General features: G+C 51.7%; 1 protein-coding gene and 1 pseudogene across 5 annotated transcripts; one reads left to right on the top strand and one right to left on the bottom strand.

Moving 5' to 3' along the window:
* Positions 1–1387: 1387 nt before the first annotated feature.
* On the bottom strand, positions 1388–25366 carry Numbl (NUMB-like, endocytic adaptor protein). 5 transcript variants are annotated; one of them, XM_039104071.2, is made up of 10 exons: positions 25320–25366; positions 21678–21762; positions 18868–19007; positions 16988–17062; positions 16818–16892; positions 14811–14951; positions 9408–9597; positions 6983–7288; positions 4351–4473; positions 1388–2830 (listed from the first exon to the last, which is right to left on the bottom strand). In XM_039104071.2, the coding sequence occupies exons 3-10, from the start codon at positions 18991–18993 to the stop codon at positions 2145–2147; spliced, it is 1722 nt and encodes a 573-aa protein (XP_038959999.1). In that variant the 5' UTR covers positions 18994–19007; positions 21678–21762; positions 25320–25366; the 3' UTR covers positions 1388–2144. The 5 variants fall into 5 exon arrangements, with proteins under 5 accessions (XP_038959999.1, NP_001385626.1, NP_001029060.2 ...); NM_001398697.1 differs by lacking the exon at positions 25320–25366 and adding an exon at positions 24976–25159; NM_001033888.2 differs by lacking the exon at positions 25320–25366 and adding an exon at positions 24976–25159 and having other exon boundaries at positions 6983–7285.
* Rpl14-ps3 (ribosomal protein L14, pseudogene 3) lies at positions 11010–11773 on the top strand (annotated as a pseudogene).
* Positions 25367–25523: the final 157 nt, after the last annotated feature.

Genomic DNA, 25523 nt, shown 5'->3' with positions numbered 1-25523 from the left:
GGTAATGAGGGGTAGGGAGGTCCTGATGAGATGCCCCTCTGTGGAGCTACCCCTGGTACCCTCTACCTTTCATGTGCAGGGCTGCTGAAGGGCAGTGCTGAGAAAGACTTCCATGGTAGCAGGAAAATGGCTGTGCAAAAATCAGTCCGGGGTTTCCACTGAGCAAAGGCTTGAGGGTGCCCCATCTCTAGCAGAGCCCTCTAGCCCTGCCTGGGGTCTGTCTGCATCCCAGCACAGGAGTCTGGTTCTGGAGTGAGCTCTTGATGCCAGACCCCAGTCTGTTTCTACCTGGCTTCAAGGCTGGCCAGAGGCTCCCTTTGAGTCCCAGCTTCTCTGTTCTCCCCAGTCAGGCATGTGCACCCCGTCCCCCATTAACACCATTAATTAATAGGAACAGAATATCGGGTTGCACAAAACCACGTTGTTTTAAGGAAGCATAAAATATAGTTGGATATGTAGTTATCTATTATCTATTGCAGCACTGGGGACAGAACCAGAGCCCCGTTTATCACTGAGCCACAGTCCCAATATTTGGTGTGTGTGTGTGTTTGTGTGTGTACGTGGGTGTGTAGAGCTTTGGTGCTTCGTGTTTCGTCCGATCAAATTAGCTATGTATCTTAGGATGACCTTGAACTCCTGATTCTCTTGCTAGCTTCCAAGCCACCAGGCTCAGCTCCCCAGTCATTTTTTTTAAAGGCCTCATAGATTATGTTCAGGGACCTAAACAATAACTCTGGGGTTTTAAATGCCAGTGGATAACAAGCACGGTAGTGCACACCTCTAATCCCAGCACTACAGACACGGAGGCTGGTTGATCTGAGCTCTAGGCCAGTGTGGGATACATAGACCCTGTCTCTCAAAACAAACAAAAGGAAAAACAAGACACACCCAGGAACTGCCAGGGGAAACTTTGGCCCGAGTTTTGGAAAGTGCAACCGACAGGCTTTTCCCAGTGTGGTCCAAGATAGGCTATGATGAACCACTTGGAATGTTGATCTCAGACCAATTAACAATAACTCACAGTGTGTCTTTCTGATTGCTTGGTTCAGAGTCTGTTAATAATTAAGAAAGTGATGATTAATTCTGGGCTCCCTCTATCCCTGTATCCACACAACAGACACTGATCACTAAACCATGACTCAGAGGTCATATTTGAAGCTCAGGGAGATGTTTAAAGTGACAGAAGGGGACAGACTTTCTTCCTTTGACACAGGGTCACATGTAGTCCAGGATGGCCCTCATGTTATGGCTGCCGAGACCCACCATGAGCTCGGGATCTCCCTGCTTCCAGGCCCCCAATGCCCGGATCAGACAGGGATGACCACGCAGTGGGAGAGGCCCCACAACAGGCTCCTCTCTCATACACGCACCTTGATTTCCCAGTGGCCACCATTATAGTCTTCCTTTATTGGCTGTCCTTGTATAATACAAATCTGCAAGTTTAGATACAAAAAAAATCTGGAAATAAAAGATAGAAAAGTACCCGCCAGGCAACGCCCTTCTTCTTCTCCTGGGACCCCTCCCCAGCGGGCACGGACATGAGGTAACAGAGCGTCTTCATCCTCCCCCCCCCTCTCCGGGGCCCCCAATCGGGCCCCACCCCGTGAGACCTTGACCCTCCGGAAGACTCGCCCCCGAGTGGGGGAGGGGGCAGGGCAAGCACAGCATTGGCAGTGAACACAGCTTGGGCAGAATGGAAGCCCTTAGCTTGTGCTGTGTGTATGGGGCAAGGAGAGAGAGAGGATGAGCCCGGCTCGAAGTGGGCCCAGGAGTGCCCCTAAGTGGGCATCACTCCTCCATCCTGCCCAACACTGGAAAGTGGAAGGGCACAACAGAAACTGGGGAAAGTAGCTTGAACAGAGGGCATTCCGTGACTATGGCTGGCGAAGGGGCATCGCCAGCCTAAGTCCGGCAGTGAAATGGTTCCCTTAGCCAGGCTGGGTCCATCCCTGAATTCCATCTTGGCAAAATCTAGGCATCACAATATTGGTTCTGTAGTGGTTTGTGAGGGGTGGTGGAGAGAAGGGCTTAGAGGGAGAGTTGAGGGGCGCAGCTCAGGGAGCAACACCAGGGAAGAGGCTGGGCTTCCCCTCCTGAGTGTGGTACACCTGGGTCTGATGGAGTGGGGGGCAGGGCAATTTGGGCTACAGTTCAATCTCGAAGGTCTTCTGCAAGTCACCAGAGAAGGGGTTGGAGGGTTTCTCCACGGCGGGCTTGCCTTCTAAAGCTGCCCACTGGGCCTCAAAGGGGTCCAACTCAGGGGCAGGGGCAGGCGCTGGCTCTGGGGGCCAGGGAGCCCCATTAGGGCGTGGACGGGCCTGGCCCCCAGGGGCACTGGGTGCGGTAGGTGGGGGGAAGGCCCCGGCTTTTCCAAGCAGTGTGGCAGGTTGGGGCTGGAGCTGAGCAGCTGAGCAGAAGGCGTTGGCCACCATCTGTGAAGGTGTGATGCCCACCACTGGCACCCGGGGCATGGGTGGGTAACCCAGGCCTGGGTAGGCGGGCACAAATGGAGGCTGCATGTGTGTGGGTGGCAGGAACACAGCCACCTGGGCAGCTGCAGTGTCAAAGGGCCCCACTGGGGTGGAGAAGGGTTGAAGGGTGGGGGCCATGGTGGGCATTGGTGGCACGGAGGTGGCTTGTTGCTGTTGTTGTTGCTGCTGCTGCTGCTGCTGCTGCTGCTGCTGCTGCTGCTGCTGCTGCTGCTGTTGTTGGGCCTTAGCCACCTGGGACACTTCCTCCAACCATCGCTCAGCCTCCGACGGTGTCCGCTTGTGCCCGGGCTGGAAGGCAGTTGCAGCAGGTACAGAGGGCTCACCCCAGGCAGACGTCCCTGGAAAGGGGAATGAAGGTCACAGGTTGCCATAAAGAATCTCAGGCTGGGGGCTGGAGAGATGGCTCAGTGGTTAGAACACTGGCTGCTCTTCCAGAGGTCCTGAGTTCAATTCCCAGCAACCACATGGTGGCCCACAACCACCTATAATCAGGTCTGGTGCCCTCTTCTGGCCTGCAGGCATACATGCAGGCAGAAAGCTGTATGATGTATACATAATAAATAAGTAAATTTAAAAAAAAAAAAAGAATCTCAGGCTAGGAGTCAGGGCGGCCTGGGAATCCGAGCCCAGGGTCTACGAGGAGAGTCTCTGAATCCAAGCCCTCACCCGCTGTCCTGTCCTTGGGCAGGACTGAACTCATAACAGGTTTGCCGTGGGGACACCGTGCAGTTCTGAGTCTCGACAGCCCTTGGTGAAAATGTGTAACCGGGTGAATGCTTGATGCCCACACAGCCCTCTGCCCTTCACTGGTCAGTCCTGTGTTCGATGTTAAACATTCTAAATGCCACCTTCATTCCAGTATTTCTTTTCAAAAGAACCTACTTATTTATATTTTATATGCACTGGGATTTTTGCCTGCATGTATGTCCTGGTGTTGGATGACCTGGGACTAAAGTTAAAGACAGTTATGAGCTGCCATGTGGGTGCTGGGACTTGAACCCAGGTCCTCTGGAAGAGTAGGCAGTGCACTTAGCTGCCGAGCCATTTCTTCAGCCTCCGTTCTAGTGTTTCTAGTATTATTTTCAGAGGCTGAGACTCTGTGACAGCACAAGTCTCCCTCAGACTGCACCAACGCAGGAAGATCCTACTGCCTCAAGTTTGTACTTTGCTAAGGTTCTGGGGTTGCTTTCTTTTTAAAAAAGATTTATTTATTTTATATGAGCACACTGTTGCTGTCTTCAGACACACCAGAAGAGGGCATCAGATCCCATTACAGATGATTGTGAGCCACCATGTGGTTGCTGGGAATTGAACTCAGGACCTCTGGAAGAGCAGCCATCAGTGCTCTTAACTGCTGAGCCATCGCTCCAGCCCCCTGGGGGTCACATATTTAATGTTTAAGATTTTGAGAAACCCCCGTGGTTGGGGAAATCCATGCTCTCAGGTGACCTGCTGCGGTTCCATCCATGGTCTTGTAGCTCTGAGGCCATCCCATGGCTCTAAAGTGACCTGGCAGCAGGAGACCACACTGGGTGTCTGGGTTGATCTTCACTCCGGGGCGGTCCCACAGCTCTAAGTCTGTCATTCTAAAGTGACTTGTGGATCTACGACAAGCTTTAAGAGGATTTCTAATTCTACATAGATCCCACAGTCCCGAGGCAGTGTAGTGGTTCTGTAGCCGTCCCACAGCTCTGACACAATCCACAGGTCAAAGGTTCAAAGGGCACACCCTGGGACATCTCAGATCCCTAGGATTTCCGAGATGGATTTCCAAGATGGCCGTTCACAGGCAAAGGAAAGCAAGAGAGCTGGAGAGTGACTGCTCGGGGAGGGGGAGAGGACTGGGGGCGGGGCCTACCTGTGGTGGCAGACGGTGGCCCTGGCACTGGTGCTCCGGCACTGGCGAAAGACGAGCTGATTTGTGTGCACAGGGCACTGATGCCGTCGCTGTCACCAGTACCAGGAGGCTCCATCTCAGGCACTGTAGGGGTCACAGAACAGTAGAGGTGAGCAAACAGGCTTTGCCACAGCCCACCTTTACCCCGGGCTCAAGGACACCCGCGTGACCTAGACTCCTTCTCTTCTAGAGGTGTGTAGGTCACCAGGCAACCACAGTCACTAAAATAACTGTGCACAGGGATGTGTGTGACAGAGCGCGGTGAAACGGTAAAAGCCAGTATGTGGCATCTGGTAACTGATGGTCACGGGAATCCCAAACCAGGATCTCAGGATCTAAGCGACTCCAAGCTGGAGAGACTCTGGAAACTATTGACAGTGTGCATTAATTAAATAGAGCACTCTGCCACACGTACGGCAGGGGCTTGAACCCAAGGAATGGATTCTGGCCGAGCTGATGCTCACTGGCTGGGGATATATCCTGCTATGTGGTGGAGGAATGGGCCCCTGGCCACCTCACCTGGCCCGGCCTAACACATGCACCATCACGGTGGAGATGAAATTATGCCCCCAAGACAGGAGACCTAGAACAGGCATGGTGGTCTCAGGAGTCTTGGAGGAACAAAGACGCCATCCAAGTCAGCCACAGACCAACATGTATGATGTGCAACAGACCTTTGTCATGTCTTCGAGGGCACAGGTGCATTTGAAGTGGGGACCCACGTGGTGGCCTGTGTAGCTTCTTGATCAATGTCTAGGACAACTGCATGGACACGTGCAGGTTCAGGAGTGTGGGGGCCTTGAGCGTCTACCTAGGCAATGCAGACATGTGTTTGTGTGGATTTGCACGGAGCAGGCTTCTGGGCTTGTGTGAACCTGAGAGTGTGGCATTTTAAGTGTGGAAATCTGGGCACATGACTTCTGAGTGCATACTCTGGTGAGACGTCAGAGTGCGCGTGAGTTCTGCGCAAATGTAACTGAGCTTGTGACTTCCGGTGTCTGTGTTGTGTATGGCAGCATGTGAATCTTCTGTGCGGCCATTCGTTCTCAAGTGAGTGTGTGCAGCTGGCTACAGGACTGTACGGCTCCAAACTGAGCTTGGGAAACCATCTCAAGCACATGCATGACAACTGTGTGTGTGTCTGATGTCAGGTTGTGTGTGGACAGCAAATGTGCAGGTGTATGACAGCCAAGGACATGGGATACGTGTCATTCTCAGCAGGCACTGTCATCTGCTCTCAACCCGATGGAAATGAGTCAGCACACACACACACACACACACACACACACACACACACACACACATCTCCACAGCCGTGGGAGCCAGGAGTCCCACAGGTGGCATGTGGGATTAGTGGCAAGGGTCAGACTCATGGCTTTCAAGACCTTTGCACAGCCCTCTTGTTTGCTTCCCTAAGGCAACAGCATGGCGTTATACCAAATCTTTCATCTCCCTGGCCCACAGCACACATTTCTTTCACAGACATGATCTTGCTAGGTAGCTCAGGCTGGCCTTGAAATCATGACCCTTCTGCCTTTGGAGTGCTGGAATACTGTCCCAGCATACTTCACTCAGATATTGCTTTTAGATTACAGCAAAGAACACCTCTTTTCTTTCCCTGGCCCATGACAGACATCAATAATCAAACATAATGCTCCCCACCATCCCACCTCCAGTGTGCGCTTTGCTTACTGTGCCCATTACTTGGGCAGATCTTGCAATTCCATTGTTCAAATTCTGGAAGGCTCTTTTAGGCAAACACAGAACAGAACATATTGTAGCTTTCTTTTCTGCTTGGCCCATGGCAAATTTGCTAATGAATTGTGTAGCCCAATACCTGACTCCTTAGGGTCTCTTTGTTCATAGCACAAATCAGGATATTATGACATATGCTATCCCTCTACTCTCCCTGACCAAGGCAGACACTGTTAATCTATTTCAATCCTTTCTTTTCCTGAGCCAGAGCGATCCTTTTAACATTCATTTGATACATGTTATAGATCTATCGACCAAATGTTTGGAAGGATCACTAAATGATGGTGCTTTCATCCCGCCCCCCAAATTACATCCATGTTGCCCCTCCACCTCTTTTTTTTAAAAAGATTTATTTATATTATGTACCCGAGTATTCTATCTGCATGTACACCTACATGCCAGAAGAGGGCACCAGATCACATTACAGAGGGTGTGAGCCACCCTGTGGTTGCTGACATTTGAACTCAGGACCTCTGGAAGAGTTGTCAGTGCTCTTAACTGCTGAGCCATCTTTCCCTTGCCCATGGTAGACTTGCCTGCCCGAGGCAGTTAAAACCTGTGCCACCTCACCTGCTTCCCTTAATAACAGCAGACATTATTAGCTGATCTCGACTGTACTACATTTCTATCCTTTACCCAGGGCAGACATGACTTATCAATCATGATTTGTGCTAGCGCTCTTCTATTTTTTTGTTCATGGCCGACACTGTTAATGATCAGATGGTTCCACGTTTAACCCTTTGCCCCCAGTGAATACCACATCCCTCCTCAATCCCTAGCCCCTATCAGATAGTGCTGATTGATTTCAATGCTCCTTCCTGCCGACCCCAGGGCTCACCTGTGCCCTTCACCTGGAAGTCTGTACGGCGCTGCAGTGTGGATGGCAGCTCATTCAACCGTAGACTCAGCTGACGTTTGAAAGGTGAGTTCTTCTGGCTGAGGGCAGGAAACCCACGAAAGGAGCCCTGGCGAACCAGCTGTTCCAGAGGTGCATGGCGCCGGGGAATGGCAGCAGCAGTGGTGCCTGCAGCCACTGGGGTACCCGCCTCTCCCTTCTCACCAGGGGATGTAGTGGCCGGTGTCGGAGAAACGTGCCCAGGCTGGGCAGGGCCAGGAGCCACAGCAGGAGCAGCTGCTGCTTCTGCTAAAGACACAAGGGACACATTTGCTAACTTCCTTAATTAAGTCATCGAAACCAGGCCCAACAGGCCTTGTGTTTATAGTGCTGGGGATGGAACCCAGGGTATCATTGTGTTTACTAGCTGAGCAGTCTACGCTAAGACCCAGACTGGTGGACTCTAAGAATGCTCTTTGCTTTTACTTTCTTCCTTAACTCCTACTGGGACAGGGTTTCTCTGTGCAGGCCTGGCTGTCCTGGAACTCACCCGGGACAGCCTTGAACTCAGAGATCCCCCTGCATCTGCCCCTGCTGGGATTAGAGCGTACCACCAGTACCTGGCTAAGAAAGTATTATAACACTGAGCTCTAGCCCCAGCCCCTCACTGGGGGGATTCTAGGCAGGGGCTCTACCACTGAGCCACGCCCCCAGCCCCTCAGTGGGGGATTCTAGGCAGGGGCTCTACCACTGAGACACACCCCCAGACCCTCCCTGGGGGATTCTAGGCAGGGGCTCTACCATTGAGCCATGCCCCAGCCCCTCACTGAGGGATCCTACGGAAGTACCTCACCTCTAAACTATAATTCGGCCCCACCTGGCCCTCTTAGTCACGCCCCAGTGCTACCTTGTCACCCCACACATCCTGTCCTCAAAACAGGATGGTCACGACCCTGAAAACTTCATGATTCCCACCAAGCCAAGACCACTTTCTCAGGAGTCCACTGAGGTATCATCCTCTGCCTGACCCTCCATCTCTAGCTTTCTATCCCCCTCCATCTCCCTCGGCTGCTCTCATTCTCCTGTGGCCACTCTCTCCTTTCCTAATAATTTACATTCACTTGGCACATGAACATCTACATGACAAGGCCCAGGAGCCATGCAAGCATTAGCTCATCCGATCACACAGCCATTCACGTGGTCAAGACTGTCACCATTTTACAGATAGGAAAGCTGAGAGGACTTACTGACGTCATCTTGGAGACAGCCTGCCCTTCCCCTCTTCTCCCAGCTTTGACTGGTGACGTTAGACTTGGCTTGGTTCACTTTATCCTTTCCAAATCTTTCCAGTTCGTTCTAACCCCTCAGCCTGGGTTCTCACCACCCTGGGATTGCTCCCTGCCCTCTGCCAAACCTTGGGAACTCTACACTTCAAAATGTAGGCTCTTCAAGAGCAGGTCCCTTTCCTCCCACAAATACACACTGCCTGCCTTCAAACCCGAGCCTCACCACAACTGCAGCCTGGGTACCCCAGTTACTCTGGAGCTTCTATTCATCTTCATGAGGTAAAAAGCCTAGCCTGGAGCTATGGCGGCATCTTGGGACAGGAAACAGGAAATACCTCCTTCCCATCTCAGTGCTCTGCTACTTCAAGAAGTCCCCTGCCCTCTCTGGGCTCCTGTGTCCCTGGGCTACCTCCCCAAGGCCTCCCTGAAAGGTCAGTGAAGGCAGAATTGAGTTCGGTGTTTCAGATAAGCAGCTCTGTGTGTGACAGGCTCTGCGCTAGGCTAGGTGGGCTAATCATGAAAGATGGGCCTCAGGCCAGGAGCTACCTGGTAATGCCATGATCGTGAGAGTTAGCATGGGAGACCTCACCTGTAAATCCCCCTCTGGTTGTGCAAACAGTGAAGTGCTTTTTACAGTGCTGAGTCCCTGGAAATCAGAACCACTTTTGCATACAGTTCCCTTCGTAAATAAAGAGGCATACTGCAACAGTTGTGGCATCTGGCAACAGTCTTCATGCCTTTTTAAATGGTTATTTTCTTTAATCCTTATTGTTATTTTATTTTATGTGCACCATGTGTGTGCAGTGTCCTGGAAGGTACTGGACACCCTAGGACTGGAGATACAAATGTTTGTGAGCCCATATGCGTACGTTGGAAGTTGAACTGGGTCCAAGAGACAGAGGCTCCAAAGAGACCCTAGAGCTGCTTCACTGACGCCCTGACTTAGACGACATGTACTACGGTGAGCACTCCCTGCGCACCCCCCACCTCCATCTACCCGCAGAATGTCGTCCCAAGAATTCCTAAAATTGAGATTTGCTCTGCAAATGTTACCAACCTTGGCCACTGCCGCCCTAACTACTGCTCCTCTGCAGGGATCCCTAAATGCGCATCTGCGCCCCCTGCTGGCGCACAGCACCCACCTTTCTTCTTGTCCCCAGCCTCGCGCTCCGCAGGCCGCCCGCCACCGGACAGGCGGAAGGAGCCCTCGCGGGCAAAGCTGGTGCGACTGGCATCGAAGGCGGCGGTGACTCCGCACTCCTTCTCCCGTCGCTGCTTCCTCTCCAGGCAGGCAGCGAACGCGCAGCCCACAGCGTGGCTCAGCCTCTCACCCTGCAGGAGAGGTGGCCTGGTTAGAAATGTTGCCCAGACACGGGTGGGAGTGGGGTGGGGGGGAATGTCCACCCCCTGCAGGTTGGATGTCTACAGCCAGGGGACCCAGCTGAATCCCTGAGAGGCAGAGGCAGGCAGATCTCTGTGAGTTTGAGGTCAGCCTGGTCTACAGAGCTAGTTCCAGGAGAGCCTGGGCTACATGGTGAGCCCCTGTCTCAACAAACAAAACAAAACAAAAACCAACCCCCTTCCCCCAAAAGAAATAAAACCAAACTAAAGTATAAAGTGTGACCCTTAGCCTCTACCAGCATTTATACACACACACACACACACCCCACAAATATAACCACAGAGGTATCGAGTGTTCCTAGACCAGGAGACTTAATGTGGGCAAGACAATAACATTCCCTAGAGTAAGCTGCAACTAATAAAATCTGTCAAAACCCAGTAGTGAGTACACATGGAGCGACCCATGGCTCCAGCTGCATATGTCGAAGAGGATGGCCTTGTCAGACATCAGTGGGAGGAGAAACCTTGGTCCTGTGAAGGCTCCATGGCCCAGTGTAGGGGAATGCCAGGGCGGGGAGGTGGGAGGGAGTGGGTGGGTGGGTGGGGGAGCTCCCTCCTGGAGGCAGGGGGGAGGGGGTGGACCGGATGGGTGTGTTTCTGGGGGAAACTAGATAACATTTGAAATGTAAATAAAGAAAATACCCAATAAAAGATAAAACAGAGCCCAATGGTGTCTTTGCAGAAATGGAAAGGCTGATTCGGAAATTCACACGGAATTCCGACGGATCTAGAGTAGCCAGGCCAATCTTGAAGATAAGCTGCCAGGTGTGGTGCGTGCCTTCAATCTCAGCATTTGGGAGGCAGAGGCAGGAGGATCTCTGTGAGGTTAAAGCCAGCCTGGTCTATGGAATGAGACCCTGTCTAAACCAACAAGCAAACAAAAAACAAAACCCAAAATCTATCCACATATAGAATCTGTCTATATCTACATATCTACATTTGTATCTTTATCTCTATATAAATCTACCTATATATCTTCATATATAATAGAAAGACAGGGTCTTAATAGGTAGCCCAGAGTGGCCTGGAAGTCACTATGTAGCTCAGGGTGGTTTTATAGTCCCGAGTCTCCTGAACCATGCTCACTCAGTCTCACTGTGCAATTCAAAGGGGCCAATTTTATATGTTTGGCTTTTTAAAAAAACTTAAAAAGTTAAGCTGAAGAAGTTCTAAGAATTTCATTATTAATATTTTTAAAATCTGCTGTATCTGGTGCTTTATGCCTGAAATCCCAGCATCTGTGCAAGGCTATCTTCAGCTTCGTAGAGCATCTGAGGCCAGCCTGGGCTACATGAGACTATCTTTAAAACTCAAAAGCAGGCTTCTTGCTGAGTCCCACCAACATGGTGTTCAGGCGTTCCGTGGAGGTTAGCTGAGTGTCCTGCATCTCCTTTGGGCCCCATGCTGAAAAGCTGGTCGCCGTTGTAGATGTTATTGATCAGTACAGGGCTTTAGTGGACAGACCCTGCACCCAGGCAAGGAGACGGGCCGTCCCTTCCAAATGCATGCAGCCCACTGAGTTCATCCTCAGGTTCCCACACAGTGCTCACCAGAAGCATAGACGAAAGGCTTGGGAGAAGGCAGATATCAATGCAAAATGGGCAGCCACGCATGGGCCAAGAAAATTGATGCCAGAGAAAGGGAAACCAAGATGACAGACTTTGATAGCTTCAAGCAAAGAAAATGAGGGACGGAACAATCAAGACTGAAGTGAAGAAACTTCAAAGAGCTGCTCTCCTGAAAACCTCTCCCAAAAACGCAGCTGTCGATAAGGCTGCCATTGCAGTAGCAGCCTCAGCAGTGGCTGCTAGAGGTAAGGTCCCATTGAAGAAGGCAACAGGACTAGGCCAGAAGCCTGCAGCCCAGAAAGAGCCTTCTCTAAAGGCGACTGGCAAGAAGGCGTGAGGCTGTGCAAAGAATAAAGGTTCTTTTTGACACGGTGGTAAATCTCATGTGTGGACTCTAAGCTTGTCACCGAGTGGGTAGTGGAAGACTTTGGGAATGCAGACAGATCAGCTACATAAACTCTACCCGAGCCTTGGTACTTAGCATACAGCCAGAGCCCAACTGACCCTTTATACACTGCACCATGACGATTATCACCACAGGACTGACGCTTGTACAGATAAATGTATTTCCTGCCAACAGGTAGAATTCCATCAAAAACAAAACAAAACAAAACAAAACAAAACAAAACAAAACACCCTCAAAAGCAGGGCTGGAGGGATGGCTCAGTGGTTAAGAGCGGCTGGTCTTCCAGAGGTCCTGGGTTCCATTCCTGGCACCCATAAGACAGTTCATGACTGTCTGTAACTTCAGTTCCAGGGGATCTGGTGCCCTCTTCTGGACTCTGCAGGCACTGCAATGCACAAGTGGCACAGATGTGCAGGCAGGCAAAAACAGTCATACACATAAAATAAAAATAAATTTACAAAAGAAAAAAAACCTCAGAAGCAAGTGGGGCAAGGGGCTGCTAGAGCTAAGGTCCCATTGAAAAAGGCAACAGGACTAGGCCAGAAGCCTGTAGCCCATGCCTGTAGAAGCATGTTCTACAGACACTGACAGCCTGAGTTTGAATCCTAGTACCCACGTAAAAGCTAGGCCTGGCTCCTATAATCACAACACTGAGGGGCACTGAGGGCCACTGAGGGGCACTGAGGGGCGGAGACAGGTGGGTTCTGAAAACTTGCTTGGCAGCCAGCCTAGCCAATCAGCAAACGTCTGGTTCAGTGAGAGACTCCTGCATCAAGGAAATGAGGAAGAGAACAGGAACGTTATCAAAACTGAAGGCCACAACCTGTGCCCCAGATGAGGTCCGGCTGCCTGTCCTCAAGCCAACGAGAAGAGTCAAATTAAGTGGCAAGCAGAAAGAAAATGTATTTCATGTGGCCGCACTCGGAGGAGGGGACTGTGTGGCCATGTTGAGAACTTGGCTGTGTGTGACCACAATGAACCCAGGAGAAGCCACTGAAGCTAACCCCGGAGTAGAGATGTCGCTGTGTCCAACATCCCACACAGCCAGGTGGCTGTACACTGAATCTGCACCACCAACCACAGGCAGTCAGCATAGTTCCCCAAAATAGCTACAGCGGATCTCTCACCCTCGTGCTCTTCCAAAACTTCTCAGTCCCTCATCAGAAGTGGAGGCTGTGTCCGCCCCCTTCACCTGAAAGACCTCTGAGGCTCACTGGGCACAAAGTTCCACGAGGGCCAGGTTAGGTGATATCAAGACCATGTCGGAAAAGGCCAATGTCAAGACCACGTCCAAATGGCCACACAGCACACTCATGTCCAGTCCTTTCCCTCCACCCTCATTTTCTTGCTTGAGAGCCTTCAGGTCTCCTCTGACATCCATGCTTGAAAGATTTATGGAGAGGTGCTCTGATAGCCTGGATGGGGGTGACACTGACCCAGCCAATCTCCCGATGTATAAATACTTATGAGGCATAATGGAATGAGAGACCCTGGAACCAGGACAGCTAGGCTTTCCTCAAATTCTTAAAACACCCACAGAGAGGGCTCATGCATAGGCTTGTGACTCTGCGAGCTTGGGGATGAATGCCTTCTGTAATCCTAAATTTTAGCATACACACAAGAGGACCAAAAGTTTGAGGGCAAGGGCTAGTGAGATGGCTCAGTGGTTAAGAGCACTGTCTGCTCTTGCTCAGGACCTAAGTTCAGTTCCCATCAGCAGCTCTCAACTGTCTGTGGCTCCAGGCCTAGGGATTTGACGCCTTCTTCTGGCCTCTACAGGTATCTGCAGGCACATGGTGTACATACACACAATCAGGCCTGTAAGTGCACACACGCGTACACATACACTATAAATTCTGATAGGAGGGTGATGAGAACAGATATTTTTTCTTGGTGTTTGATGTGCCTGTACTGAGCTACTCACATCCCAGAACTCTCAGCAGAGATGAATCGAATTTCCTTCTGTGGTTTTTGTCTTGTCTTGTCGTTGTCTTCTTCTTCTTCTTCTTCTTCTTCTTCTTCTTCTTCTTCTTCTTCTTCTTCTTCTTCTTCTTCTTCTTCTTCTTCTTCCTCTTCCTCCTCCTCCTCCTCCTCCTCCTCCTCCTCCTCTTCTTCTTCTTCTTCTTCTTCTTCTTCTTCTTCTTCTTCTTCTTCTTCCTTCCTCCTCCTCCTCCTCCTCCTCCTCCTCCTCCTCCTCTTCCTCCTCCTCCTCCTCCTCCTCTGTGTGTGTTGCAAAACAGGGCTTCTCTGTGTAGCCCTGGCTGTCCTCGAACTCAGAGATCTGCCTGCCTCTGCCTCCCAAGTGCTAGGATTACAGGTGTGCATGTGTGCTACCACCACCTAGCTACTGTTTTGTCTTTTAGGACAAGGTTTCACTGTGCAGTTTTGGATAGCTTGGAGCTCACTGTGTAGATCCCAGGCTGGCTTCAAACTCATAGAGATCCATCTGTCTCAGCCTCCAGAGTGCTGGCATTAAAGGTACCAGCATAACCTGCAGACACTCCCTTCTTGAGATGTGTTGTGGTTCGAGTAAGCTTGGCCCATGGGAAGTGGCACTATTAGGAGGTAAGGCCTTGTTGGAGAAAGTGTGTCACTGTGGGATGGGCTTTAAGGTCCTGTGCTTAAGCTTCACCCAATGTAGATGGGAACCCCTCCTGACTGACTGCAGAAGACAGTTTTCTGGCTGCCTTCAGATCAAGATGTAGAACTCCTGTCTCCTCCAGCACCATGTCTGCCTACATTGTAGCTGCATGCTTCCCACCATGATGATAATGGACTGAACCTCTGAAACAGTAAGCCATCCCTAATTAAATGTTGTCCTTTATAAGAGTTGCCTTGGTTGGGGCTGGAGAGATGGCTCAGTGGTTAAGGGCACTGACTGTTCTTCCAGAGGACCTGAGTTCAAATCCCAGCAAACACATGGTGGCTCACAACCATCTGTAATGAGGTCTGATGTCCTTTTCTGGTATGTCTGAAGACAGTGACAGCATACTTATATATAATAAATAAATAAATCTTAAAAAAAAAGAGTTGCCTTGGTCATGGTGTCTCTTCCCAGCAATGAGACCCAAACAAAGGTAAGATGAGAAGACCAGGTACAGAGAGGCCCAGGACTTGTCCCCCAGGGCATGCTGATGAGGGCAAGAACCCCAGCTGTTTGGAGTACTCACAGAGTCCTTGAGGGCCAGGAAACAGTGGCAGATCCAGCGGCGTGTGGTGCCATCACGGCATATGTAGGAGAATGCCTTGTCCAGGTTGCGGTCAGGAGCACAGAAGGACACCTTCTCGATGGTCTGGTCTACCAGCAGGTCCTAGGAAGGGTTGAGGAGGCAGGCAGTGAAAACCATCTCTCCTGTCTGCAGTCAAGACATGACCTCATCCAGAGTCAAATGTGGACCCAGATGTCACGGAGATAGCCATAGGCCAGTCTGCCCCAGGGTCATGATTCAGTCCCTTGGAGCCATGTGAGATGGAGGACATAGCCCAGAGGTACAGCCAGGCTATAAGGAAAAAGACTCAATGGCTTGCAGGGGCCAGGAAGAGGCACTTATTAACCTAGCCGAGGGATTTCTGCAGGAAGAATTAACTAGGTAAGAAGGCAGGAAGGATGACCTGCGCAAAGGAAACTGAACACCCACAGCGTGTACTGGGCAACGCCTGGCAGGTGTATCTGTAAGTGTCTAGAGCCAGGGAAGGCAAAGGGAACAAACAGATACCCAGGCCTGTCAGTGATAGGCCCTGCTACTAGTGGCCTCCCTCCCCTGCATTAGAAAAAGACCCAGACCCTGGGTCCCAGTGATCTTGTCTAAACACAAAACAGGGCTGAGGATATTGTGGTCGGTGGTTTGAATAGGAATGGCCCCTTAGACTCCTGTGTTTGAAAGCTTGGCTTATGGGGAGTGGCACTACCAGGAGGTGTGGCCTTGTTGGAGGAAGTGTGTCACTGTGGAAGCAGGATTTGAGGTCTCCTATGCTCAAGCTATACCCAGGGGGGCACAGTCTCCTTCTGCTGCCTTCAGGTCAAGATGGAGAACTCTCAGGTCCTCTAGCACCACACCTGCCTGGATGTGGCCTTGCTTCCTGCCACGATGACAATGGACTGAACCTCTGAACTGTAAGCCAGCCCCAATGAAATGGTGTCCTTTATAAGAGTTGGTCATGGTGTCTCTGCACGGCAGGAAAAACCCTATCTGTAACAGATGTGTTCGAGAGGTAAAGTACTTGCCTAGTGAAATGCTTGCCTATATGAAATGTTCTGGTGTATCAACACTGCATGAACCAGGCGTGGGGAGGGAAATGCCCAGACCCCAGCACTTGGAAAGCACAGGCAAGACGACCTAAGTTCAAGACCATCTCTGGCAAAATAATGAGTTTGAAGCCAACCAGGGCTATGCCAGACCTTGTCTCAATAAAACAAAAACCCCAAAATATCTAACAAGCCACATTTGTTATTTGTTAGTATGCCAAGCCTTTTTCCTTTTCTTTTGGTCAGCATGAAGCCCAGACCAGCTTTGGACTTGGAATCCTCCTGCTTCAACTTCCCTAGGGCTAGAATCACACACATGTACTACCACATGCCAGCCACTAGCAGAGATGTGTGCTTCTCCCTTTTTCGACTGTGCGTCTGGGCACATGTGTGTGTGCACGCGTACGGAGGGTCAAGGTTGAACCTGGTAATCACCCTCAGGCACTCTTCCACCTCAATCATTGAGACAGGGTCTCTCAATCAAACCCAGAGCTCACTGATGTGAGTTTCTGGGGCTCTGAGCTCGCTTCCTCATGCCTGCTTTAACCACTGCACAATCCTTGCTGGCCTATTTTAAACAGTTCATACACACAGACTTTCTGATTTGATGATAGGGTCCTTTTTTTTTTTTTTTTAAAGACGAGGCAACGGGAGCCCAGAGGGGTTAAATCTTGTGCCTAGGGTTTCCCAGTTGGTGAGGGGGTGGCTGGGATTGGCGCTGAGGTGGCTGCTCCAGTTCGTGCACTCATCCCACCCACTCTCTGAAGCAGCTTGCAAATAACCACAGCCCTCATTCCTGAATTAGGACTGTGCAGCCAGCCAGGCCGATGCAGGCACACATGGCGTTGTCTCGAGGGCCCCCTTGGGAGGAGCATCCCATGGCTGGTAGCAGGTGGGAAGCCTCACTCCACCCCACATACAGGCCTCCTACCTTGGTCTTGTCATCCACCACTCGGAGCCCATCAGCCGACACCCACAGGACAGACTTCACGGACTTCCGGCCCATCTGGGATGGGGGCAGGGAACAGGGGGGCCTGATCAGGACCGGCTGGCTCTTTCAGACTGCCCTTGCCCACTCCCCGGATCCAGCCCCTCACTCACCGCCTTCAGCTTCTTCACCGCGTCTTCACAAACGTGCATCCCCCGGGACTCCTCCACTTCCACGTGGCCCAGGTACTTGGGTGGAGGAAGGGAAGGAATGGGAGACGCAGAGTGATCAGTCGTTGCTGGCGTCACTGGGCAGCCCATAGCTGGGGCCGCCGTTCTCAGCCAGTCAGATGTATTCACTCATTCTCCCTGCACCTCCCATCCACAAGGTAGGAGCCCCATTCCTAGTCCAGACACACAGCTGAGAAAAACATACAGGGATCTGTGTCCTGCCTGTATTGCTAGGCCTACACACACCACTCCTGGCCTTCTGAGGGCCAGTATGTCTCTGTGTCCCTGCACATGTGGTACAGGCCACAAGGCTGTTCTAACCTACTCTGACAGCAGCTCAGAAGATCACAGGCCAGTGCTGGAAATGTAGCTCAGTGGCGACTGCTCGCCTAGTATGCACAAGGCTTAATCCCTATTGTGCACATATGAACACACACACACACACACACACACACACACACACACACACACAGAGAGAGAGAGAGAGAGAGAGAGAGAGAGAGAGAGAGCACAAATCAGTGTGCAGGTGCATTGACTCTCTCCAGAATTTACAGTGAGACTAAGCACCGTCCATTGCCCAGAGTTGCAATTTTAACTTTGCTGTTTTTTCCTCATAACCTCCCCTCCTCATACTGGGGATGGGACCCAAAGCCTTACACATATTAGATAAGCAAGCATTCTACCACCAAGCCATATCCTCAGCCTTCCGTGGGAGATTCTTGGCAGGGGCTCTACCACTGAGCCACACCCCAGCTCCTCACTGGGGGATTCTAGGCAGGGGCTCTACCACTGAGCCATGCCCCCAGCCCTTCACTCAGAGACTCTAGGCAAGTGTGTCCTACTAAGCCAAATCCCCAGACTTGCTGCACAAAAGTGATAAGACCTTCCCACTTAACAGATGTCCTCTTTTTAAAGATTTATTTATTATATATGAGTACACTGTAGCTGTCTTCAGACACACCAGAAGAGGGCATCAGATCTTATTACAGATGGTTGTGAGCCACCATGTGGTTGCTGGGATTTGAACTCAGGACCTCTGGAAGAGCAGTTGGCGCTCTTAACCACTGAGCCGTCTCTCCAGCCCAACAGATGGCCTCTTATTAACTGGCACTTTGCATAATCTCACCAGCACTACCTACCAGTCCCTGACACATGAACCCCTCACATTTTGGGTCCACTTCCAGGGAAGAGAAAAATCAGGTTGAGGACCCTAGCCTTAGTGTCCAAGATGAGAAGGGTTGAAGCCCACACCTCAGGCCAGAATCCAATTGTCTCCCCTGGGAGAGCAGACATGTTGTCAACCAGAATGCCTACTGCAATTGCAAACACTGACAATGTTTTAGGACTTCTTGTGCAGGTTATCTGTGAGCCCCTGAAGAACTGGGTGACTGCTCTCCACCCCTCAAGATTATCTCCCAAGAAATACCTTTCTGGTATACGACACCAGTTAGGAGTTTGAGTTCAGGCCCTCCTGAGCTACAGAGTAAGTTCAGGGCCATCCTGGACAATTTAATGATCCAGAGCCTCAAATAAAAAAAGGAGGGCTATGGGGTGGGGAGTGTAGCTCTGTGGCTAATGTGCTCCCCTGCATGCGGGGCCTCGAGTTCCGATTCCACGAAAGTGAGTAGGGCATGCTCTACCATGTCACCACGGAGGTGTGGCTTAGTACCAATGATGGGAGGTCTGGAGATCACAGCACACACAGCTCACACAGCCCCACAGTACAGATCTGAGATCGCTTCTTCGCAGTGCCCCAGGACCAGCAGGCACACAGGTAGGCACAAAGCAGGTGATGCAGTTTCCCACCCACCCGCTGCACTCACCCTAACGGGGAAGCTGCATGTGCCCTTCCGCACCGCATCCTCATCTGCCTGCCACTGGTGTGGGCGTGACGCCTCAGGCACATAGGCTGGCTTCCTCCGCCGCAGACTCTGCCGTAACTTGTTCATGGTGCCCGCCCCGTCTAGTGACATAGGATAGGGGTATGGATCAAAGATGGAGGTCAGAAGGTATGGGGTGGGGGGATGAGGTGATAGCACTGAGGACTTGCTAGAGGAACAGGTATTGGGGTGAGTAGCTCCAGTCGGTGGACATTGGTTATGTAGTGGTCCAGAGTTGTGCATTCAGAGCGTCAGAATCATGTGGCCAAGGGGCACGGAGACCGGGACAGGTTAGCAGGAATCGTCAGTCATGGGCTTTAGGGGTTTTAGCCGTCCAGGGTTTGACTGGGAAGAATGGCAAAGATCCAAAGGAGGAGATTTCATGAAAGTGGAGTTTAAGGACGTAGGGGTCAAGGGTCATAAAGTCATGGGTGTTGTGGGTATGAGGGTCAGGGAAGAAGGTATTCAGAGGTAAGGACATGTGGCTAGGTGGTAGTGCGCTTGCCTAGCATGCAAGCAACCAACTCCAAGAACAGAAGAGAGGGAGGGAGGGAGGGAGACAGAGGCAGAGAGAGTGTAACATATGTGCAGGCCTCTGACTGCTCCGTACAGATGAAGCAAGGCCTCAGGGGTGGTGTGTGTATGGTGGGGAGCTGTATAAAGAACCCTTATGGGAATCATCGCTCATGTCCTTCATGCGCTGCGGTTGTTGTCTGTGATACGAATCCGTGCAGATTTTTGCTGAAGGGCATTCATGTGTGAGTGGCCATGAGTATGCAGTGGTGCACGCTATGTGTCTGAGGGGCCATGCGTACGCACTAGCGCGTGCTGTGTCTCTGTCTTGTTCTGCCTACGAGCGTATTTCCGTGCCTGCTGCCTTGGATAGACTGCAGAGCTGCATCTATGGCTGTTTTCCACAGAGAAGGTGTAACTATTGTCCTTTATGGCTGTTGTCTAGGACATAATTGTAAGATGGTGCCTATGTCCAAGAGGGCAGCCATTAATGAGCCTCTGTGTGGGTGGCTTTTGCTTTCTCAGTTGAGCCTGCTGGATGTTTTACTTTTTAGATCTGTATGTATGTATGCATGTATGTATCATATATATGTGGATATATGGTTGTTTTTTCTTTCTTTCTAAGTCTTTATTTTATGTATGTGAGTACACTGTCGTCGTTTTTAGCCACACCAGAAGAGGGCATCAGATCCCATTACAGATGGTTGTGAGCCACCATGTGGTTTCTGGGAATTGAACTCAGGACCTCTGGAAGAGCAGCCAGTGCTCTTAACCACCGAGCCATCTCTCCTGCACCACCCCCCCTTTTCCCCTTTTTTTTTTTTTTTTTTTTTTTTTTTTGGTTTTTCAAAACAGGGTTTCCCTGTGTAGCCCTGGCTGTCTGGAACTCACTCTGTAGACCAGGCTGGCCTTGAACTCAGAGATCTGCCTGCTTCTGCCTCCTAAGTACTGGGATCAAAGGCGTGTGCCACCACTCCCTAGCCTCACTGTATATTTAATAAACTCACTCATTCATAACCAAAGGCAGGGCTATCCCAGGGCATTCTCTGGGCTGGGAGTATGTCTGCCAAGCAATGCTATGACCATGAGGGTGTTAGCTGGACCGAGTACAGTCATCAGCTCGGCTTCTGACCGAGTGAGCGGCTGCTGTCTGTGCGAGTGCTGAGCACTGTTTGTCAGCTGTATGCAAGAGGGTAGATTTTTGGGGTTCTCAGGTGCTGTCGGTGAGGCTGTCTACCAAAGTGTGGCTGTCAGGACTGAAGTCACAGCTCTGGTGGCAAAGTGTGTGCCTAACATGCAGTAAGCTCTGAGCTCTACCTCCAGCCCTGCGTAAACAAGGCATGGCGGTGCGTGCCTGCCGTTTGAGCACTCGGGAGAGGTGGAGGCAAGAGTATCGGTTCAAGGCCATCCTCGGTAACAGTTCAAAGCCAGCTTGGGAAAAGGGAGGCACTGCTGTCTGACTCTGTGAGTCCATGCATAGTGGGTGGCAACTTCTTATTCTTCTTCCTCCTCTTCCTCCTCTTCTATTTCAAAACAGCATCTTACCATGTATGATGGCTGGCTTAGAAGTCACGATGGAGACCAGGCTGATAACAAACTCAGGAGAGCGGTGCCTACCTCTGCCTCCTGGCTGTTGGGATTACTGGCAAGCACCAACATTTCATAGCTTTAGAGGTGGATCTCATGCGGTCCATGCTATGTAGCTGAGGCTGGACTTGAACTCCCAATCCTCATGCCTCAGCCTCCCAAGCTCTAGGTTTGCAGGGCTGTGCCATCATATCCGGTCACGCACATCTCTGGAGTGTGTATCTGAGAATGGGCGTAGACTCAGTGCCGGTGGTTGCCTGCGTGAATCTGGGAGGGTTTCTAGATATGTCCACGTGAGCATGTGTCTCTGTGTGAGTGTGAATAAGTGGCCACTTAGCGCATCTGGAAGCGCTTGACAGTGCATTTTGACAAATGTGTGAAGAGCATCTGTATGTGCAAATCCACGGATATATGAGACTCTGCGTGTGTGTATCTGCAAGAGTTTGACCTGTACGAAATCACTGTTGTCAGGGAGGCTGTTGGTGTTTGTAGGTGAGAGTTTAGAATGTGACTGTGACTGAGGGGGCTTTGACAGTCACCAAGTATGGGAGAAAGGCTGTGTGGCAGTGCTTGGCAGCTCCTCCGGTCATACCGGTAATGACCACGATCCATGTATAATGCAGCCCCTGTCCTTTGTCAAGTTGGTCACTCACCTGACTCCGTCCTGAAGGTTTCAGGGGGCCCCGAGGCCCCACAGGGGGCTGGGGGCAAATGCTGATCAGGTCTCCTGGGTCCGCCCTGCTCAAGGGAGTGAGACAATGAGAAGTTTGTTGGGGCAGGGGATTTGGTCCCCTCTTCAGCCCCCTCCATCTCAGGCTCCCTAGTAGGAAACCTGGTAGTCATAGCAACTGTTACTAGGGAGACCAGCCACCTGGTTCTAAGTGCCCAGGAAGGAGTAGGTGTGTTGGGGGACACTGATCAGGGGGCCTCAACACCCAAGGCGATGATGTGAAGTGAGTGTCTTTGCCCTCTAGTCCAGGATTATACACAAACATATGGCCATACACACCCGACATCCAACTTCTTGGCCCTTAGTCACAGTTCAGCACACTTTACCACACAGACATCATAAGAGCTATGTACCTCAGCTCACAAGGTACAACTGCCACCAACCATTTGGCCTCCTCGAGTTCGTGTTCACTAACATACATAGTTCTACAACGGTCATTTGTCCACACGCTTGCAGTGCGCCTCAGCCCGCCATCCACACCTACTCCTACCAACAGCTGATACTGTCCACTCATTCTCTTAGCTACGTACAACGACTTGGGCCACGAACCACACACACCAGGGTTATACCTGTCCAGCTATACTTCATGTACTTCATGGCGGCTGTATCTCCTCAGGCAGCCACCCCGAGAAACACATCCTGAGTGGCCATCTATTTGGTCACCCATAAGCATTTGGTCACACAGTGACACAATCTCATCTGCATATGGCCCCATGCCTACCTGGTCTTAATAACCTCCCCCTCCCATCCCAGCACACACAGTGGTAGCTGCACAGGGACCATTCAACCTCAGACCATAGCAGTCACACCAACACACCTTTTCTGACGCCACACATTCAGAGTCACATAATATAATGACACACTATTTGGTTGTTATAGCCATGGCAGAGTCCTCTGTGACAACCATGCTGTGTCTACACCTGTCTTTATACACAGCCACATAGTACAGATGCTAATGGTCACCATCTGAGTGTTACAGACATAGCACAGAAGCAGCCAAAGAGAGGAGGGGGAGGAGGAAGGAAGGCTGCCCTCGGACAGCCACATACATTCCAGAAACAGTTGTGTATGCAGTCACTTAGCATCAGTGCCCACGGTGCCCGGCCATCTGTCATGTTGGTGTCCCACACACAGCACTACCACGTCACCCTATCACAGAGAAACAGTCTCCATGAGGATTCGTGTCATGTAGACAAGAATGTGGCCCCACGTATAATCAATCACTACCACACGTGGACAGATCTACAAAGTCACAGCCCCACTAATGCTCAGAATCTCACACATAGACACTTAAAACACATGGTTCAGTTCCCCACACCGCAAGTACGCAGTTGAGTGTACACATAGACGGAATGGCCCAGACACAGCATTTATAGCATCATAGCATTTATCGAGGAAAACATGGCCCCAGACACCACCATGTGCACAGTCATGACATCACCGAATCACAGACGCATACATACGCGCGCACACACTTTTACAGTCCAGGGCTCCAGCATGGAGTCACCCAGGGTAACAGACAAGTGGGTCACATGTTCACACAGAAGAAACACAAGCTGGTCCCATACACACTCCTAGTGCACACAGGCAACATCCATAACTTGAGCTTCACACAATTAACCTTTTGCAATGGACAAGAGTTTCAGATAAGAAGTCAAATTCACAACTCAAATCACACACACGAGGCTGTCATGCACACTCAGTGTCACACAGCTAGGTGGACAGTCACTTATGCAACCCCAGTCACATACACAGACATGGCGAAGGACACCCGACTACCATCATACACACAGCCATCCCATAGACCCGGTCCCATAGACACAATGTGACTTCAAATACAATGGCAGTCGCACACCGAGTTGCACCGAACGCAGTACAAAATCAGACATAAGCACAACATTGTGTCACACATGGCCAGAGTCACAGGCACAGTTCTACTTACACACAGTCACAGCTCCACTCACATCTTCAGTCGGCTACACATAAGACCAACCTCAAACCCAACACAGATGTCAACACATACCAAGACCATACATACACACAGGGTCTCACAAAAGACATATGTATCTATCTAAACACAGTCTAAAAAAGTACAGGAGCCTGCACAGTGAAGGGCTGCCATCATATCCACGGACACACACACACACACACACACACACACACACGCACGCACACACACACCAAACACCACCACATCCAACCACAAGCATGCAGGCAGACAACGCAGGATACCTCATCCTTGCCAGTTGTAATGCAAGCACACACACAGCTACAGTCACACAAACACCAGGTCACACTTCTAGCCACATCCCCAACCCTTGCACACACACACACACACACACACACCAACCACACACAAAGCCGCTGGTCACCACAGAGGCTGCAGACAGGTTTCCACCCGTCTCTGGGGAGCCGCCCCCAGCCCAGGCTGAATCCTGGAGTCTGGGGGGCAAGGGAAAGCTGAGCATTGTCTCCGGGTGGGGCCTCTTAGACACTGAGCAGCCCTAGGGACAAAAGGGGTGGCCTAGGAGACCAATGTCTTGAGACCCCTGACTAAGCATGGGGTGGAGGTGGGGGTAGGGGAATGCCTGAAATTCTCCTTATTTTATTCATGCTGGGGTGGAGTTTCAGACACAGGGACCTTGTTCTGAGAAGGGGATTTGCCTGGGACACCGCCCAAGGGCTTGGGGGGACAGGCTGGATCCAGGACCCCTGGGAGTAGACAGTACTTGGAAACCGCCCCCCCATCCCCCAGAGCGTTAGCCTTGGCAGCTCTATCCAGGGACCTCATCTTCAAGACATCGCCCAAGGGGGTGTTGTGCTCACAGAAACCCTCTGTCAGGGAAGAGTACTGATTTTGTCTGGAATCGGCTCAGTTAAGGCCTTAGCTTGATAAAAGGGACTGTGTCCCGGACCCTCAACGCCAAACCTTGCCCAGGGAGTTGTACCTAGAATTTATGTAGCCCTGTCCTTGATTTGGGGGGAATCTGTATTCCATGATTCCTATTTTCAGGGCCTTCGCAGAGATGGCCTGTGCTGGACCAGACCCCAGTCTGGCAGGTTTGGGATTGACGCGAACCTGTTCCCGGACCCCCACCCAGGCCACCCTCTCCAGCCTTGGCATCTTCTCTCCATCCGGGCGCTGCTGCCGCCTCCCACCCTCCGCCACATCAGCAGCGGCGCCGCCCCCGGCCCGAGCCCCCCGAGCCCGCCCTTCTCACGCTGGCCGCCGCGCTGCGGGACATCCAGGGCCCGGGCGCCCCCGCCTCCCGCGGCCCCGGTTGGGCCCGGCTACCCGAGTGCTGCTGCTGCTGTGGTGGCGGCGGCTCGATCTGACGCGGGCCGGGCCCGGGGCCGACGGCTGGTGCGGGATGCAAGCGCGCGAGCCAGCTCGGCTCCCGGGAGGATTCCGTTCCGGGGGCGGGGGAGCATCCCTCCCTCGGCGCCCCGCCCCGACCCCGCCCATTGGCCCGCCGCCTGCTGTATATGCAAAGTGTAACCCCGCCCTCCCTAAGACCACGCCCCACACAAACACTACCCGGTCTCCTCCCGAGCAAAGACCGACCTGCCCCGCCCCTTGGCCTGGCCTTGCGGGAACCTGCACGCATCCCTAGAGGAGTGCCTCTGTGGTTCAGGCGCAGGTTCTATTTGCTTCCATAACCCCTGACCTCAGATCCCCTATGGTTCTGCTTCTGAAGAATTGCTTTGGGAGGCGCCTTGACGTCCTCAAATCTTGCTTAACCCCACGGTTCTCCCAGCCCGGCGGGGG

The sequence above is a fragment of the Rattus norvegicus genome, chromosome 1 (genome assembly GCF_036323735.1).
Source record: "Rattus norvegicus strain BN/NHsdMcwi chromosome 1, GRCr8, whole genome shotgun sequence".
Classification (NCBI taxonomy): domain Eukaryota; kingdom Metazoa; phylum Chordata; class Mammalia; order Rodentia; family Muridae; genus Rattus; species Rattus norvegicus.
This window is presented reverse-complemented; position numbering and strand designations above follow the sequence as displayed.